The sequence below is a fragment of the Anopheles arabiensis genome, chromosome 2 (genome assembly GCF_016920715.1).
Source record: "Anopheles arabiensis isolate DONGOLA chromosome 2, AaraD3, whole genome shotgun sequence".
NCBI lineage: Eukaryota > Metazoa > Arthropoda > Insecta > Diptera > Culicidae > Anopheles > Anopheles arabiensis.
In genome coordinates this window covers 80,274,429-80,292,780 of record NC_053517.1, presented here as the reverse complement: position 1 = coordinate 80,292,780, position 18,352 = coordinate 80,274,429, and the positions used below count along the sequence as shown (strand labels likewise).

The 18,352-nt window shown below is 48.9% G+C and overlaps 1 protein-coding gene and 1 long non-coding RNA gene across 5 annotated transcripts in view; one reads left to right on the top strand and one right to left on the bottom strand.

Moving 5' to 3' along the window:
- The window catches only part of LOC120903479 (protein grainyhead), a 186,445-nt gene that overhangs the window by 134,373 nt on the left and 33,720 nt on the right, over window positions 1-18,352 (top strand). For 3 of the 4 annotated variants that reach the window (XM_040312942.1, XM_040312933.1, XM_040312960.1), the window contains exons 6-11: window positions 566-670; window positions 2,417-2,529; window positions 3,817-4,347; window positions 9,508-9,670; window positions 15,740-15,851; window positions 17,827-17,921. In XM_040312942.1, the coding sequence (XP_040168876.1) occupies window positions 566-670; window positions 2,417-2,529; window positions 3,817-4,347; window positions 9,508-9,670; window positions 15,740-15,851; window positions 17,827-17,921 (1,119 nt within the window). The remainder of the gene's footprint in view (window positions 1-565; window positions 671-2,416; window positions 2,530-3,816; window positions 4,348-9,507; window positions 9,671-15,739; window positions 15,852-17,826; window positions 17,922-18,352) is intronic. The other variant, XM_040312952.1, reaches the window with a different exon arrangement.
- Window positions 1,641-2,455, bottom strand: LOC120903500. Its single transcript, XR_005739610.1, has 2 exons — window positions 2,364-2,455; window positions 1,641-2,243 (listed from the first exon to the last, which is right to left on the bottom strand). It is a non-coding gene; the product is annotated as an uncharacterized LOC120903500 (long non-coding RNA).

The following is an 18,352-nucleotide window of genomic DNA, read 5'->3' as shown; positions in this document are numbered from 1 at the left end:
CCACCCACGGCTCCGGTTATGGATGGCATCACCCGCTCCTATCGGGCGCAAGATTTATGTTTTCTTGAATGAAGCTTTTAACAAAATCCCCCCGAACACACCCAACCGGTGGAGGGTTCGTCGCTTATCGATCGCTCGGTTCTTTCGTCCGGCCCGTCGCCCAGCGAACGTGCGCGATGCCTTTGGGCGACGTTTCTCGTTCAATTAAAATTCAATTAACCGAACCAAACGCACCAAAGCGGTGCCGTCTCTGTGCCTGCCACGTGCAGGGTGAGAAGAGCTGGGCGATTAATAGAGGTCGAACTATTTCACCAAACTATTTCGCTCGTCGGCCTGTGGCGGCGGCGGCGAGTGAAATAGTTTTCCAATTTTACTAAACCCTTTTGCTGCCCACCCTCTCATGCCCACCTACATCCCCTACTCTACTTTCCCCATCCATTATTTTGACTGTTTCGTTGTTTTGCCTTCTTTCTTCCTTGCATCGTGTTGTGGTTGCACATCGCTGCACACAATCTTAAACCTCCTAAATTCGCTGCATACAAACACACACACGCATATACTCTAGGTATCGTCGCCGTCACTGCACATTAAAGAACCTCCACCCAGCCCTGGAAGTCCTTCAACGGAAACCATGTATGCTGCCCCCGGCAGCACGCAGATCTACCTGCAGGTAAGCCTTTCTCGATCCAGTGCGCAGCACGTTCAGCAAACGAAGTTGCCTTTGAGGCGCGATCAGTGTCTGGACGATCCGATCGTCGCCGTGACAGGTTGCCTCGAGCTGTCGAATGTCCTCCGTGCCCATTGTGCTGGGCCTGCTCTGTTTTTGTGTAGGGGGGGGGGGGGGGAAGGCGGGGAGGGTTTCAAAATGTGTGTCCCATTTGTTTCAAATCGCGCCGTGTTTGCGCCGGAGATGACGAACGTGATGAAGGATTTCGGAATCGTCAAGTGAGCTGGAAAAAATAGAGCGAGAAACAATATTTCAAGCAAAGAGATATGATACAAAACGCACCCCAACCCCACCACCACCACCTCACCCCAGGTCGACTAATAGCAAGGAGTGATCGGGGGATTTTATCTATCTCAACCGAAGCGTTTGTTGGCCGCTTTCCAACCACCACCTGGTTGTTTGGAATATGAGTGAGGACTTAATCGCCTTTACCTTTGCCCACCCGACTCTCGTAATCCTAGCCTTCCACGCTTGCCCTTTTCCACGAACGTGGTCGAAGTCGTTCGATCGAAACGAATTAAATACTATCACTCATATCACCTATATTAGTTGCTCCGTAGCTCCTTCGTGGGATACACAGCCGCTCTTTCCTATTCTTTCCTAACTGCCAAACTCCCAACAGCTAAAAACAGGCAACCCTCCTCCTCCCCCCAAAAAGAGGCACGAAATGTGTGCACACCGCCCAACGGCTTCGCATCCCCTTTTCGATTCATCCATCAAGCTCTCGAAGCTGAAAATTAGCATATTTACATAAAAACAAATCCCCTTGTCCCGCCATCCGGCCGCGAGTTTCAAACAACATTATGGGCATGATCAACAACTGTCCGATCGATAAAGGAGGAGCAGACAGGTCTCAACAAGACACCCGATTCGATGAGAGGGGAGGGCGACACAAACTCAACAGAAAAAAAAACCTAGAAATCCGTCAATCGATCGAACTGAATCGGCATGGACATTTGACGTTTATATTTTGTTCGCCTTCTTTTTTGTTTTGTTTGATGAGTTGACAGCAATCCAGCCTGTCTCTAGCAGCAGCCGAGCGGGCCGGTTGGATGGCTTTGTTGGGAGGAGAAGCACTGTGTTGGCCCCGTCTGGGCAGCGTAAACGAGCTGCAGGAAACCCTCTCTAGTATGCTGCAACAGCGCGTATAAAAAGTAAAAATTAAACGCTCGTCGCGCTTGGGTATATAACCTACACATCATTCCCACCGGCGGGCCAACGGACAATCGGTCCGCCAACAGCGCAACAGGTGGAATCTTTTCGGGCGGCTGGCATGATCCCGCCCGGGTGTCACGCAACGGTTGTTGTTCCGTGAGTGTGTTTTTTTGTCCAATTTACGAGCCATTCGCAAGGGCGGGTAGGATGACAGGTTTATCAAACTGCAAACGCCCGCTTTTGAGCCGGATTGGCCGGCGGGGAGATTTAGTGATTTTCACTTTTCACAATCCGTGCAAATGTACTGGCGAGCGACACCGGGCGTCATTAGAAAGGTGTTGAACGGTTTGGGCGTTGCGAGCTAAAAACCACATACGATAAGGTTATCATTAGTTGGGTCGAGCCAGGGGCGAACAGTATAAAACAATGGAATGTGTGACAAACGAACGAATGATGGTATTGCCGCGAAAAGCCAACTTACCGTGGCGATGTTTAGATATAATTTTAATTTGGTTTTTCGTTTCTCTTTCTCAGGGTCCTTCCCATCAGAACAGCACAGCAGCCACGGCCAGCTCCAATGTGAACACCAACTCACCTAGCCCCAGCTCCTACGCACAGTATGACATGTATCCGCCAAACAGACTTGGGTAAGTTTTTCCACTTTTTTATACTAATATTAGTCATTTGTACTTTAAAATGTGGAAACAATTCGCTAAGAAAACGCGTTATCAATCGCGATTGTTTATCAATAAAAGGTAAACAAAGAATGACATCGATCTTGATCGTTACGTTTATGGCACTCAGTTCAATACTCATTGCGTTCCCTCCATTTCATCAACAATTCGCATTTGTTTTGGACGCGCACTGTTTAGGGGAAAGCGGGGCAAAATGGGCATGTGGGGCAAAATGGGCACCCTCTATTTAAGCATTATTTGACTACAAAGCTACTTTCCAATGCTCAAAATGTATTCATTAGAGTGTTTTATGAACACCATGTAAGTTTCATAACCCTAACACAACAAATTACCAAGAAAAGTGCAAAATAAGGTTTAGTAGCATATTGATGTAATTTTTGTCACTTCGAAAATAAGCTTAACCCAGTGTCACAGGGATGCGTTGAAGTTTTACATTATAAATTATTAAAGATATGATATTTCTATACAATTTGTCTGAAGAAAGCAAGGCGATCGAATGCGTATTTTTACTAATATAACATAAAATACAAAAATGCTTCACGTGGGGCAAAATGGGCAGTTACGCTTGGGGCAAAATGGGCAGATACTTTTGACAAATGGCGTTTGGTGAGGCTATGGTGTTGTATTTGTCGCCTCAATAATGATAACAGACACAGCTTCAAAAGAATCGATTTTGTAGATTTAAACGTGTAAAAACTGTTTTAATTTTGATAACATATTTTTGGAAGAATTTTAAGGGCTTTCCTGACCAGCAAAACAAAAGATAGAACGAAAATACAATTACGAAACGGTGCGCAAAAGCATAGACCATTACCTAAGCGCAGTTGTTGTGGCCCATTTTACCCCAGTTTTTTGACGTTTCACAGTTTGTTTACATATGCCCATTTTGCCCCAGGGCTATGCCCATTTTACCCCGCGTGTCAAAATAGCTTCTCGTAAAACATCAACTTTTATTTTACACTGTTTTCATGATTTTAAGTTGTTTTCATTCTATGTGGCAATTTTAATCCATAGATAAATAGTGGAGGCATACAATAATGCATGAATAATTGTGTTTTGTGGCATATTCAATGGAATATTCAGTAAACTGCTTAACATGCCCATTTTGCCCCGCTTTCCCCTACCTCCAAAATGAATCTCAAGCACGTTTCTTTCAATTAAAACACTCAACCAAACTTCCGTCTGTAATACTAATGGCCATCTTTCCCGTTGTCTTTCTTCTCCCCCGTCCTCCTGCAGCCCGGGTGGCACAACGTTCATCACAGAGCCCTACACCTACCGCGAGTACTTCGACAACCAGGGGTACGCACCGGCCCGGACCATCTACGGTACGGCGGCGGACTCGGAAGGTCCACAGCCGGCCACCACGTACGAGGGTCGGTTCACGAAGACGGGCTCGATCTACACCAAGACCATCACATCCGCCGGTCTGACGGTGGATCTGCCCAGTCCCGATTCCGGCATCGGTGCCGATGCGATCACGCCGCGCGACCAGAACAACGTCCAGCAACAGTTTGACTATGCGGAACCGTGCCAGGCACCGATCGGTATGGTCGATCCGAACGCGGCCGGCCACATACCGGCCTGCGTCGCCAGTCTGCAGCGCAATCTGGCCATCAACGGGAGCCAGCCGAGCCCGACCACGTCGCTCGGCGGTTCGTCGACTGCGGCCGCCGTCGCTGTGGCCGGTGCTGCAGCGGCACCCCGCTCTCGACCCTGGCACGACTTTGGCCGCCAGAATGACGCTGACAAAGTTCAGATACCAAAAATGTAAGTACCGTCCTTTCGTCCTTTCCTTTTCTAGCATATAACGGTGAAACGTAATCCCTGCTGTGGAACCCGCGAGCAAGCTAACCATTAGTAGCGATTATTTGAAATGGTCTGCGATTTAAATCTATCGCTACAAATCAAATGTAAAGAAAGTCAATGATCCGGCCGCGTGCGAGAGCCATCGAGTGAGAAAGAGCCGTCATGTTCCGGCCACTCGTCTGGCAAACAACCGGCGGGGAAGATCGTTCGTGAGAAACGAGCCTACTAATGATCGCAATTTTCTGCCAACTCGCCGGGATGCCAGGCGTGGTGCAGGCGCATTGTGTGCGCCTTGAGCAATGATTAATACGATATCGTTAATTCATGTTGCATCATACCCCAGGACCAAGCCACGCAAATAAAGGAGCCGTTGAAAGGCTCCTAATGAGGTGTGATTCTAACCAATGGCTTCACCCATTAACCGGGCATCTTTCAATTACAGACACTCTTCCACCCTCAAGTGGTGCTGCATCCCCACGAAGGTTGCGTAATGTTCTTGTGTATCGATGTTTCCCGTGGCTCATCCCGCACGGACGCGCTTCATTTGGCGATCCGGTGTTGTATGCTCATCATAATTAGAGCGAAGTTTTGCCAAGTCCATTCTTCTTGCCAGCGGTTTGGGTGCAATGGAACGTGCAATCGTAATGCGATGCTCTTTGGGGCGATGTGTTCGCACGAGGAGAGAGGTACGGTTCAATCAAAACACCATCAGTGGCGCGCTCGTGCAATGCTCGTTCATTTTTCCACGCAAACGGAATTGCCGAGAACGCATTCCGTGATTGAAGCACAAGTGCACCGTGCGCTGATAGATTAACCTGAATCGGTGGCCCTTTTCGTGTTGGGTTGGGCGCACGGAGTTGCCATCGCCGCAGTGACGAATGGTGAGAATTATTGCCTGCCAATTGCCTGCGCTCGCGCCCTTGGACGCCAGTGCGGATCTTGAATTGTAGTTTTGGTTTTGCTCTTGCTTGCTTTAAAGCCGGATTTCCACTGGCCGAGAGGATGGGCTTATTATCATCCGGGTTTGCGCCGCACGAATACTTTCTACCGGACGCTTCGACCAGCACGAATCGGTCTGCGCCCGACTCTCCCGAATGGCGCAACACACAGTCGTACTAATTGAAATTTAATCTCCCGGGCGTCAATGGTGGTGTGCAGAGGAGGAGGAAAATAAGGATTGGGGCGTTGTCGTTCCATCCTGATTTACTCCTGCTTCTTCGTCCATCCTAATCTTTCTCTCTCTCTCCCGTGCCGGTCTGTTGCGGCGTTGCGGCGGAACGTTTCAATTCGAGTGCTGGCAATGCCCGTGTGGCCAGGATTTCGTGTACATTTTACCTGTTTTTCCGCATGAATACACCACCCCGAAAAACCAACGGCATCGCGGCCCGTTGACAGGAACGGTCCTGCGGGACTGCCACCTTGTGGGTCCCACTGTCTGAAAGGTTAATTTAATTGCATTTTAATTGCATTACCGCGATCGACGCCCCAGCACTTGGCGTTTCGTCGTGTCGTTTGTTTTTCTCTTTTGCTGTATTCAAGCAATGTCCATTGCCACACGCCGATCGGTCCGAAACGGTGGACCCGAAGCGAAGTTTGTCGATTTCTTCTACCCGTTCAAATGCTATGGTTCAGTTATCATATCGATGCATACCAGTGCCCCACCGGTTTGATTTCATTTTAATGGCCTATCATCTATTAACACCCCGGAGGGACAGTTTTCTAGGGCTGTAGCCTGTGCTGAGGATATAAATTGAAACTTTTTCCTTGCCTAGTGTGTTGGGCAAGAAAGATAATAATGTATTTCCTTGCGCGTCTTAGCTTTGCTTTGCATCGTGAGGCCAACCGATCGCCATGGCCGGCGTCTTGTATTTTAATCATCCACTTGACCCCCCCCCCCCATCTTGCCTCATACACGATTCGATCGACCGCCCACATGCCCGGGCATGTCCCGGGCACGTCGTCGCTGTGTCATTTCGCATCACCAGTCGCGCAACCGTAATGATATTCGACATCATGCGGATGATCGGTTTCGAGGGCAGCAAAAATATAAAAAAGCAAGCTAAAAGCTAAAGCCCCCCAAATAAACTACATTTAATCGGCCCCAAGCGTGTGCAACGAATGTTTTTCGTTGATTCCCACGGCCCCAAAGAGAACGCATGGTGCCCCCAGAAAATGCTTATTTGTTTTCCATCTGTGCGACGAAACGCGTTGCCCTTTGCGGTGGTGCTCCACTCTGATGCTCGGATGCTCGCATGCGTGCATATGTGTGTGTGTGTGTGTGTCTGTGTTATCAAATCGAACGTGCGACGAATGTCCCACCAAACACTGCGACGCAAATATCCAATTTGCAATGCGCACTTTCTTTCCACGCGGAGACCCCAGCATCATATTATATTATCCTGCCTTGCAGGAGGAGCACAACGAGAGGGGTCGACACGGATGGACACGGTGGGTTTGGCCGTGCTCTCTTTGCAAAAAAAGAAGCAAAAAGGATGCAGCAAAGCGCGTGGTTGGTGCGCACAACGTGGGCATAAAATAAACATAACGATAATCATAATCTTTATTATAACGACGAATTTATGTATGTGCATACATGCATTTTTATGCCGCCCGGGTCGGTTCGGGTCGCGAGCTGCCGCCGGGCCACCGGCCAAGCCGCACACGCGCTTGTGTCGTTGTGGTGAAGCTGTGGCTGTGTTTCTCCTGCTCCTCGCCATACATTGCGCTTTCTTCCTTCATTAGGTGGTGTCCTTCTGTGTCATAAACGTATAAAATGGTACGCGAATCATCGCACTGAACTGGAGGGGAAGACTCTCTATCCCTCGCTCGGCCCTCGGTCTTTCGGTGGACGATAATTGGGCATCATAGATCAATTATTTTATGTTTTTTCGTGCACGGTCGCCGATGGCAGTGGTGTTCGGCAATGCGATTTTGTGTTGTGTTGTCCTTCTTTTGCCGTGTGTTTTCATGCGAGAAGATGCTTTTTACTACGCAATGGACAAACTTTTGGCGGGCGCATTGGAACGAGCGGGAAGGGTTGTGTTGCCGTCGGGATGTCATTTCGATTAGCTTTTTTTAATGGCCAGCGAGCGAAGCAGATTGAGATGATTTATTCCGCTTTTTACTTTCTACATAAGCAAGAAAGAACAAAAAAAAGACGATTGTTAAAAATCGAAAAATGTTGCTTCCTCCCGGATGGCCATTTATTTGTGAAAAGATGGCATGTAAATTCCGTAAATCGATCTGCTTATAGGTATTTGTTTAAGGGCCCGTTCCTGCCCATCGCCCCGTTTTCCACGACACACACGACGCAAAGATGGCACAATTAAATTGATCCTCCCATATCCTGTAAAACCGATTAATACTGACAGCTGCTGTTGCTGACGCAGCAGCACAAAGCTCGCGCTCCATTAAAAGACATTCCACTGTCTGCATCAGCCCGGGAAGGTGCATTGAATGCACACGCACAAACTGAATTTAAAAAAAATAAACGACGGAGCGAACCGACTCCACCTGTGCAACAATCACTGCCGCTCGCCAAAGTCGCGCAATTCGCGCAACTTCGATTATCGATCAATTAGTCGCTGGGCCCGTTAACCGGGACCGCCACCATCACCACCACCATCACCACCAGTGCCGTTGCCACAATTATCTCCTTAAGCGCAACAGGCCAAGATAGGCGGCCGGGCCCGTCGCTCTAAAAGCCTCCCGTCGCTCCGTGCCCTAATCGGCAGAAAGAAGTGAAGAAAGTCAACCCCCCCCCCCCGACAACCACACGGTGTCAATGGTTGGGAAGGAACAGGAGAGGGAGGAAAAGTAGATGAGCTGCGCAGGTAGCTGCTGACATCTTGGGCCACAGGCAGAAACCACGCACAGTTTTTCATTCGCCCCATTATGATTTTTCTGGTGCACATTGTTGATGCATCGCGAGCATCGGTGTGCGAGAAAAGTGGGTAGGCACTCATTTCCACTTGTACGGTGGCCAGTCCACACACACACACACACACATGGACACGCACAGTTCCACGAAAGGGAGCGCCCGGCAGACAATCTGCTACGCGACGCGCCTTTGATCGACACGCACACGAAGAGAGGAGAGGATGGTTGCGCGCGGAACGGTTGCGACAGCTGAGGAGCGGATGCACCGGATAATTTATTGTGACACTCATGTGGTTGCCCTCCTCGGTGGTTGCCCTAGTGGGCAGCCCACTGGCGCACTCTGGTGCTACGGCGGACGATTAAGGAATTTTCGATATAATTTCTATCAAACAGCCACAGCGCTGGGGCAAGGCGTGCAAAGAAGGGAAAGAAACAATCCAACGCATCGCTTCGTGGTGGTGGTGGTGGTTGATTGTGTTTAGAAATTTCTAATTGTGTGCCCGCGTCTTCGGACTCCATTCGCGAGAAAATCCAATCCGATAAACATCTGACCATCTCGGATTGTTTGGTTTGTGCGCAATTTTTAGTTGGCAGCAGCAGCAACCGAAAGCGCTAGGGCTGTAGAGAAGGGAGGAAAGCAACGCGCGAAGGAACGGTTTCAAATCAAACACTGTTGCAGCGGAGACAGCAGCGCAGCGCACACACCTGACACTGTCGCGAGCGCATCACGGCAGACGATTGCAGATAGTGCATTTTCACTGTTTGTTTTTTCTCCCGCACTGAAGCGATGGTTTGAAAAGATGGCAAAGCCACCGGGTGTGTGTGTGTGTGTGTGTGTGCTACGTATTTGGCGAAAGCATTTGGAATGTAATGAATGGGACAGAGCGGACGCAACAATCGGCCCTCCGGGGCGGGCTGCATCTCCGATTCGGGGAAACCGTACGCTAAAGGGAAAGACTTTCAATTATGTTGTTGTGTGGCACAGTAGAAAATCTACCACCCCAACTTTGGTGCGGCTGCGCGTACCGAAAGCTTGTGCGCGAATACATCGTTTCCCTTTTGGTCGCGCATGCGCTAATTGAAATCTCCCGCTCGTTCATGTTGCGCCCGCGCGACTAATTATCCTTGCCCGTGCATGGGTACGGGCGAATTACCCGATCGCTGCTACATATTAGTATTAGTACCGGATTTGCTGATTGTTAATTTTGTGTTTTTTTTTTCTCTCTCTCTCCACCATTTTAGATACACGGACGTTGGCTTCAAATACTATCTGGAAAGTCCGATCAGCTCGTCCCAGCGCCGGGAAGACGATCGGATAACGTACATCAACAAGGGCCAGTTCTACGGCATTACGCTCGAGTACGTGCACGATCCGGACAAGCCGCTGAAGAATCAAACCGTCAAGGTAAGCTGCTAACTCCACGCAATTCGTATCGTACGTCCAACATGTATAACCCCAGTTTTGTAAATTGGCAAACGAACGCTCATCGGCAGCACCCTTCCCAAAAATACCGTGACGACCCTATCGATTGCGATTCTCCTCTGAAAGCGATACCGTCTGCCCGCGATGGGTGATGATAGATGATGCGCCCAAAAACCCGGCGAAGTAGTTTAAAAAGCTAACAGATTATTTTCCAATCGAAGCACCGATCGAGCCCTGCATCGGATCAGCGTGAACGGCGCTTATAACCCTTCGCAATACCCTTCTGAGTGTTTGTTTTCCCATTGAATCAATCCGCTTTTGAAGCATTTGTTTGTTGCTTTTATTGATTCGATTGCTTGCCTTTGCAGCAACGCTCGCCTCAATCGATCGATTGCGCTGTTTACTTTGCCTTTGCGTACCTTTATTGTGGTGCCTGCTAGGGGGTTCGCACAGGATGACGGTACATACTTTTCGAATGTTTGCTCTCTAGTTTGGAGAAGGTTCGCGCGAAGACGTCTTCAAAACCGTTCTATTGAAAACGATGGTTCGCCCGACGGTAAACCGGTTCAAGCAAAAGAACCGGCTTTTTTTGGGGGCTGCGGCCGTGGTTTGCATTCTGAGCTTTAACCAAATCACGCTCGGTGTGATGTTGTGGGATCCGGGGCGGTTGCACGGTAAATTTCGTGTTTTATTTTTCCCAGCCACGTGCCCGGTGCCGCTCTTCTGGTTCAACAGAGACTGGAGCCAACACAGGTGTCCAGTTTACCTTGACCTTCCGCCCCATACGGTGATCGTGATCGTTTCGTTCGGAAGCGAACCAGTTCCGATCCAGATCCCGAGTCACGTGCTGCTGGCGTTTGCCGTGCGAGAAGATTACAGGTTAAGCCGCCACGCCACCGTAGCGTTCGCTAAGGCGATGGTGCATTACACTGCAGCATGTTGTTGTCGTGCTTACGCTCTGTTGAAGCATGCTTAGCATCGTCGTGAACATTTGTTCGATTTACGGTTTTAGTGAACTTTTTCTGTTGAAAAAAAAGATAAAAGCTAATATTTTATACAGTTCCTGAGCGATTCACAAAGTTTACCTTATAAAACCCCATACAGCTTGAACCTTTATCGAAGTATTTTTTTTATTTTAGTAAAAAAAACACTAAACTATCTGTAACACACAAGATAAATGATCTCTGACGCCGTCGGCTTGAACCAAAAACACAAAAAATAGAATCTCTTCCAATGAGTTTGATTGCATTATAGCATAATTTATGGCACCTCTGCCTTCGGCTCCGGCGTGTAACTCGACGCTCCCCAAGTACGGTAAAGAGGATTTTACTTCCTTGCGCCTGCAACCCTCCGGGGCCTCGGAGTCTCTTAAGTTTTCCGTTTCATTTGTCAATTGCTCGGAACGAAGCTGTTGTGCTGCTGCTTTCCCTGGTGTCATTTTACTGCATTCTGATGCAGCCCAAAATTTGCATACTCGATGATGCACTGAAATGACTAAACCAAAGGGATACGAACAGAGGGAAGACAAAAAAAACCCGCACACGCAACCCTTCAGTCAGAGGCCGCGGCTAAGGATCGGGAAAATTCACACAGGAGACACACCGAGCGAGAAGACGAGCTAAAAAGATGAGCAAACACACGATCGCATCATCGTCCTGGCCCTTTTGGGTGGAACGATCCGTTCGTGCAGATAACGCCCGTAGGGTAACTGGAGGCCAAAGTCGGAGATAATGATAATGTACACGCTGGTGAGATGCAAAAAAAAGCGAAAGGGCAATGAAATCGAAAAGCGGAGCGCGCGCGCGTGTGTGTGTAGAAGGTAAGGAAGAGTACGGAGAAGAAAAAAATACAGCAACCGACGAGCGTTACTGATCATTATCCTTTACCGTTATGTGGCACCGCGCTTTCTCTATGGAAGGGGCACAGTTTTTTTTGTTTTCGAGAGTCTTCCTTCCACACTCAGGTGTCCTTTTTCCTTCGAAGGGAAGCATATGCCGTTGCTTTTGGTGCGAAAATTGTTTAACCAACCATCACGGTGACGATAGCATCAATTCGATTCTGTCTCAAGGCTCGCTTCGGGGGCCTTTTGTGTGTGTGTTGTGTGTGTGCTGCTACGTAAACGTTTTGATTTGCGATGCCCTTCTTCCGGCTTCCGACATTTCCCTTTCAAGAAAGAAAAAACTTAAAGTCGTGGTAGAGCCTCGAAAAGAAAAGGCTTGCCCTCTTTCTCTCTCTCCTTTCTAGGCGGTTTTGTGTAGCCAGTTTGTAGCATTCTATCCCCTCCCCGACCAGAACGGTTCGGTAATTATTCATTTTTACAATAAAAATATTTAAATTTCCTGCGGCACTCGCCCCTGCGCAGAGCGCCGCCGTTTGTTCAAGACGCTCGTCATCGAAGACGGGAGCGGGAGATGATGGGTTGATTTGTTTGATTGTTCCGTGGCTGATAATTCCTGCGAGGAAGGTTTGGAACTTTTTCGGGACAGCCCAAATTTGCTTAACCAGCGCTGCTTTGTCACATGGAATTGTGTGTGTGTATGTGCCCTCCCCATTTACCTTTGCTTCCATTGGTATTGTTTATTTATGCTTACTCATTCATACGAAATGATGTTGCCTTCTCGTTGGGTAGCAAAGACGAACCTAACGCGATTGCTGAAAAAGTAACAGAAAATTCATTTAAAAAAAATAATGCAACTGTTCTGTGATGAACCTACTGGAAAAGCGAGAGAGAGAAGCAAATGCCTCTTCTGCAAGCAGTGACATCAATTGCACACCGTGTACCGTTGCGACGGGCAAACGCATCGTTTGATTGTGATTTTTATTTAATTCACACCACCTGCATCTCCACCACCACCACCATCACCACCACTGCGGAAGGGAGTGGCTTTTAATTACCGACACGAAAATGGAACTTGCTGCTAACGCTGCTCCTCCTCCTCCTCCTTACGCCGCCCAGGAAAAGTATAGGCCAGGTTTTTCTGGTTTTCCTAATGATCCTGTATCGGGACTGTGGCGGAAAGAGATGTTCGCAGCCATAGACAGACCGTGTGGTTTAGTTAGTGTCCGGTTTTGTGCACTTTCTGGTGAGGTTCGTCGCTTAGTGCAGCAGCGCACTGATGACGAGCATAAATGGATTGGTTCATTAGAAGAAAGAAAACAAAAAAATGGCAGACAACGTAATTGGTGCACTGAAACTTCTAAATGAAAACTTCTATTTCACTGATGGAGTGCAAATGGACCCCTCTGTCAGCAGAAGAAAAAAATAGAAAAACAACCACATAAGAAGAACTTAGAGAAGAATGCAACAATAAAGCGTTGCAGAAAAAAACGCCCCATTCAAAGCGTCAGCAAACACTCGGACACCCGCAAAGGTCACACAACCGTTGGTACAAAACGCAAATTCCTTCGCGTCACAGCCGTCCCCTTCCCGTTGTGCAAAACGGGGATTTTGATTTGATTTGTTTCGTTCCGTTCGGTTCGTTATTAATTGGCTACAATACGTTACCTCGACGTACTTCTACCACCACCAGACTAGCCAGTCGTACCACCGCCAGCATCGAAGCGACGTACCTTTGTGCCTCTCTGGGCTCTCGGTGCAGGAAGAGACAAGTTTTTAGGCTAATAAAACATAAAAATATTACCGGAGCTACATTTTTCACCATCCTCTCCTTCCGGGGAGCCTCCGCTGCACGGCTTAGTCAAGCTGTCCGGTCAAGCGTACGGTATCGTTTACCTCCTGTCACACGGGCGCAAATCGGGCGAAATAGAAAACTGGAGGGAGGGAAATGTAGAAAGACACACGTCCGCACACAGCCCCATGCACACAAGCAGACACATTCGAGACACTTTGCAGCCTCCTCCTGGGGCAGGGAAGGATTGCAAGTCACAAATGCGTTGGGCGAACGTTGGGCGGCAGGAGAGCAGCAAGATATAATACCTACCAACGCGCGTCATGTCTGCAAGATGCACCGGACACAACGGGCGAGTGAATACCACACAAAGCAACAAAAACGGAGGAAAAAAAGCACACACACACAGGAAAGAGCGAGGAAAAGAAGGAAAACAGACTGCATCCGCATCAGTGTGCAGCGATGCAGTGCTCCATACCCCCCCACGGACAGAGCGTCGTCCCGCTGTAACTGTAAATGCATAGAAAAACATAGTGCAATTTTAATTAAGATTTATATCTAAAAATGCCTTGTTTGTAATGTATCTATATCTTTCTAACTATTAGTCAGTTTACTTATTTATAATAATTATTCTCCCGTCGACGTCGTCGTCGTCGTCGGCTGTTGCGCCTTCTCTACGCTTTTGTTTCCTCCTCACACACGTGGTGGTGGTGCAGCGTATGCATTTTTTCTTTTACTCCGCGTGTGTGCATCCATCCCACGGCCACAACTGGACAACTGACCACATCGGTGGAAGCCCACAGCGTTCGTTTCTATCATGTGTGCGATTCTTTTCCGCTTCCAATTTTCCACCTCCAGCACACACGGCCTACGCGGCCTGCTGCAGCAGCAGTGTTCCGTGGTGATATGTCGCATGAAATGCGCCTGCGTAGAGAGATTTGTGGCTCTCTCTAGACCTCGGTTTGCAATCACTATTTCGTTCCCTGCAGCCGTCCACAACTAGCCAGGAGCTTCGTTTTGGAATGTGAAGCTTATAGCGTTTTTTTTGCTGCCTCCTTTGAACCGTTTGAATGCATGCGTGTTGTCTATTGCTGGTGCGTGGAGTGCGTTTGCTTGCCACCGCTGCTCACGGGGAATGTTTTGAACCGCGCGCAAGAAAAAAAAAGGCTAGTGAGAATGTGCTAGTCGCGTACATCACCACCATCGCACAGCGATTTCACAGATTTTCAACGTTCCGCAAACGCCAACGGTTCGCCTAAACAATTCGCCTCATCGCGGTTGTGCGTTCCTGTGCGTCACCCTGACGTACGTGTGTGCAGTTGGGGTGTGTAAAGATTTCGGAACACGCATTGCTTATTCCGGTGAGCGGGGAATCTCTTTCCCAGCTCTGTCTCTGGAACCAAGATCGCTATCTTCACGCGCCGCCAAACGCGCGCACCGTCCTTCGCTTCGAGCGTCTTGAAGGGTACGGCGAAGGATTTGAAGCATACCGTCGGCACGATCGAATTAGTAGCAATGATTAATCTTTGAGCAAATATTTAAATTAAAGCTTTACCCTTGCGCGCGGCCTCGCTTGAGAATTCCGTGCGTTTGAACTGCGGCAGTGTCCCGCTTTTCCCGTCAGTAAGCGCAGAACTGCATCCAATCGCGCGAACTTAATTTGTCATCCACCGTCGAACCTCCTGCCGGGGAAGTGAGGGAAAGAAAGAAAGGGGTTAGCTTTTTTTTGCTTTTGAAAATTTCAGTACCTTTCTCGTCTTTTCTTCCGGTTGTGTGTGTGTGTGGAAGTTTGCTGCCCGGATGCTCGATCAATCTTAGCGCTGACACGTTGTTTGCTTCCCCGCGGGCGATGAAACGCATTGCGCGTAAAGAACGACGCATGAGCTGTGTGTGTGTGTTTTTTTCTTCTCTGTCTCCTGAAAGATCTATCAACAGGAGATGGTGAACAGATAGAGATGATGGATTTACTTCGTGTATTCTCACACAAAGAAATTGAATTTTATTTTATTTTTTTCGCTCCCTATTCGGTGGTGAGTTACAGTAAATGAAAGCCAACGAAACGGTTTAGGGGGGTAATGAAGGAATGAAATGTGAGCACCTACGTTCTCCGGCTAGAACTTCTGCACTGCAAACCATACACAGCGATACGATTAATCTATTAGTAACGATGTAATCGTCTAGAAAAGGGTAAAAAGCGATCTCGCCTTTACCGCCATCGATTTGCGGTGCGTTGACGAACCGGGGGCGCCTAAATTCAACAACCACGATCTCGAAATGACGTCGGCGTAGAATCGTGACAGTGGCTTTAACGCGCAGTACCTTCTGCACGCCGTTCTCTAGGTTACACGATTGCGCGTGCTTTTGCGCGGGGCAGCCAATACTGTATAAGTAATAACATTTCCTCTCTTTCCCTTTTTTCCAGAGCGTCATCATGCTGCTGTTCCGCGAGGAGAAAAGCCCCGAGGATGAAATTAAAGCCTGGCAGTTCTGGCACAGTCGGCAGCATTCGGTCAAGCAGAGAATATTAGATGCCGGTAAGTAGCGTCAGGCACCTGCCACCAAGTGGCAAGGTGCAGTTCTGGGTAGACACGTTGGAGGAATCATTGCAGCCGCGTGATGAGTGAGCTTGAGGGGGAGGTGAGGGCGTCGTTCCCTTCTCTGGAATGAGCATCAGCGAGAGGTGCGCATCCATTAAGCATATCCTTTTACCGAGCTGGAGGAGAAATCTGCCCGGGCCCTGGAATCCAATTACCGTGCTTTATTTATCGATTATCATTGAACTCTCGAAACCCGGGTACCAATTTCCAGTAAATCATAATTTTATGCAAAACAAGCTCTCCCGATAGGGTCCCGACGGGAGAAACATGGGGGACGGTGCGGCACTCACGGCCCGGCACTCTCCGCGGCCCTGGCGCGAATCCACCGGCGACAACTAAACGGACAATTATTTAATTATATTTATTGCTTATTGCTGGCGATTATTGGCCGCTGATGTATGGGCCAGCCAGCGTGTGTGTGATTGGGTGGGGAGGAAGAGTGTGTGGAACTGGTTTATTCAACCGAGCATTCGGTACGGTTTAATGATGGACAATCTGACGCGGATCGGTCGTCGCTGTCTGGTGTCGATCGGTGTTTCTGGCGCTCTTTGCTTTGTACGCACCAGCTGCCACCGGCTACAAAGGATCGGTGTAGCAGCAGAGACGCATACCGTACGTTTGATTTAATCATGATCTGCGGGTAGGTTGTTGTTTGGCAGGAGACGTTATCCGGAGCGACATTAGTGCATGCGAGTAAGACAACGCGGAGCGTACCACACTCCGAATTGCTAATTGCAACGGACAGCATTCCTGCTGATGCACTGCTTCTTTTGGAGCAGGGAAACGTTCTTGCACAGACCAGTAACGCACACCCAGGGGGATGATGATGGTGTATGATGATCCATTAGAATTACCATCGTTGCTGCAAGAACGGATCCAGCCTTTGCTGGATGGTGATGATCGGTGAGCGTTATGCGCACATTTATGCGCACCGTAGGACATCAAACTATCTTGGCCTGCTAGGCTTGCTGCGCGAATCTCTGCACCTCCCATCATCTCGGACGCCGAGCAGCTGCTGGCTGCCGTAACAATTAAACGTAATTTTATCGATTGTAATTTGCTGCAAACGGTTGTTCACTCGCTGGACAATCAACATTAACTTTCCTGCTCGTCTTACGCTTCGCTACACCTTTGCCCCAAGAGTCGCAAGAGTAAAGAGCAGCACCGGACCGGGGGGACGTTTTGTTTTATTTTCCACAACCTTGCTGCTTGCGTTGGCATTGGACGAGCTATTCTGGAGGGGGGAAAAGATCGTATTCGTTGCTCTTCGTACCACCGGCTGTGCCAATTATTATCGATTCATTTAATCGCGGCTGTGCGGTTACGACGAAACACCCGGTTCTGCCCTGAACGACGGCACCAACCAGCCCGGGGTTCAGGATCTGCAGTTGCGACAATGTTGCGTCTGTCAATTGCCGTTGACAGCCGGTGAAACTGTCATGTTTTGTCATGCAGTGTCATGCGTCGAGTAGCTCAATTAGTCCTCGGCGGGCTTTCCAGTGTGCAGGAGGATGTACAGGCGACATAAAGATCAAATTTTACAAAACCGAACGCAATGCAGATAAGATCCCTTTTCTGGCATGGGCTCTTCGGTATCGGGATAATTGCAATCGTTTAGCTGTGCGGGCTGGGAGTAGAATGAAGCCTCTCTAGTCGACAGGGGATAGCAGATGGGCAATGACCGGTATTGAGTGTCAGGTTGATGTTTATGCTTGGTAGGCAATGGTTCTGACATGGTTACGATGATGTCAAGATCTCTTCGATCCTAAAGAGATTTCGCATAATTAAACTGTGTTATTTCTAGCCTCAAGCCAAACTACCCTTTGTCGCGCCCTTGCAGAGAAACATATGTCAGTGTCTTCTCCACTCCACGGTACTGTTCTTTAATCATGCCATTTTCCCTCCTTTACAGACACGAAGAACTCCGTCGGGCTGGCCGGTTGCATCGAGGAAGTATCGCACAACGCGATTGCCGTCTACTGGAATCCTCTCGAGAGCTCCGCCAAGGTAAGTTTTCCACCCCAGTGCCAAGCTTATGACAAACGCTCTGTTGTGCGCACAGTGCGTTTGGTGCGATTGCAGTCGGTAACGCGTCCAATTCCCACGAGCGCGCCGGGGCCGCCGTGCGCGGAATGTGTGCAACGAAGCAAAAAGAACCGAAAAATGCATTTTTCATCGAAAAAGGAGGTCGGTGCGATGGATCGCGCATGTGAAAAGTATAAAACCCCCACTTTGAACGACCGATACACCGATGAGCTGCGAAGGCCATCGTGTCGCATCGGTATCGTCATCGGAAGGGGAACTTCTTGCTCTGTACCACAGTGAACGACAGTAACAACAACAACAACAAAGCACGAAACACATTCACCATTAAGTGTACATAAATTAAAATAATCTCATTTCCTGTGACTCTCGACGGCGAGGGCTTCTTGGTGGGC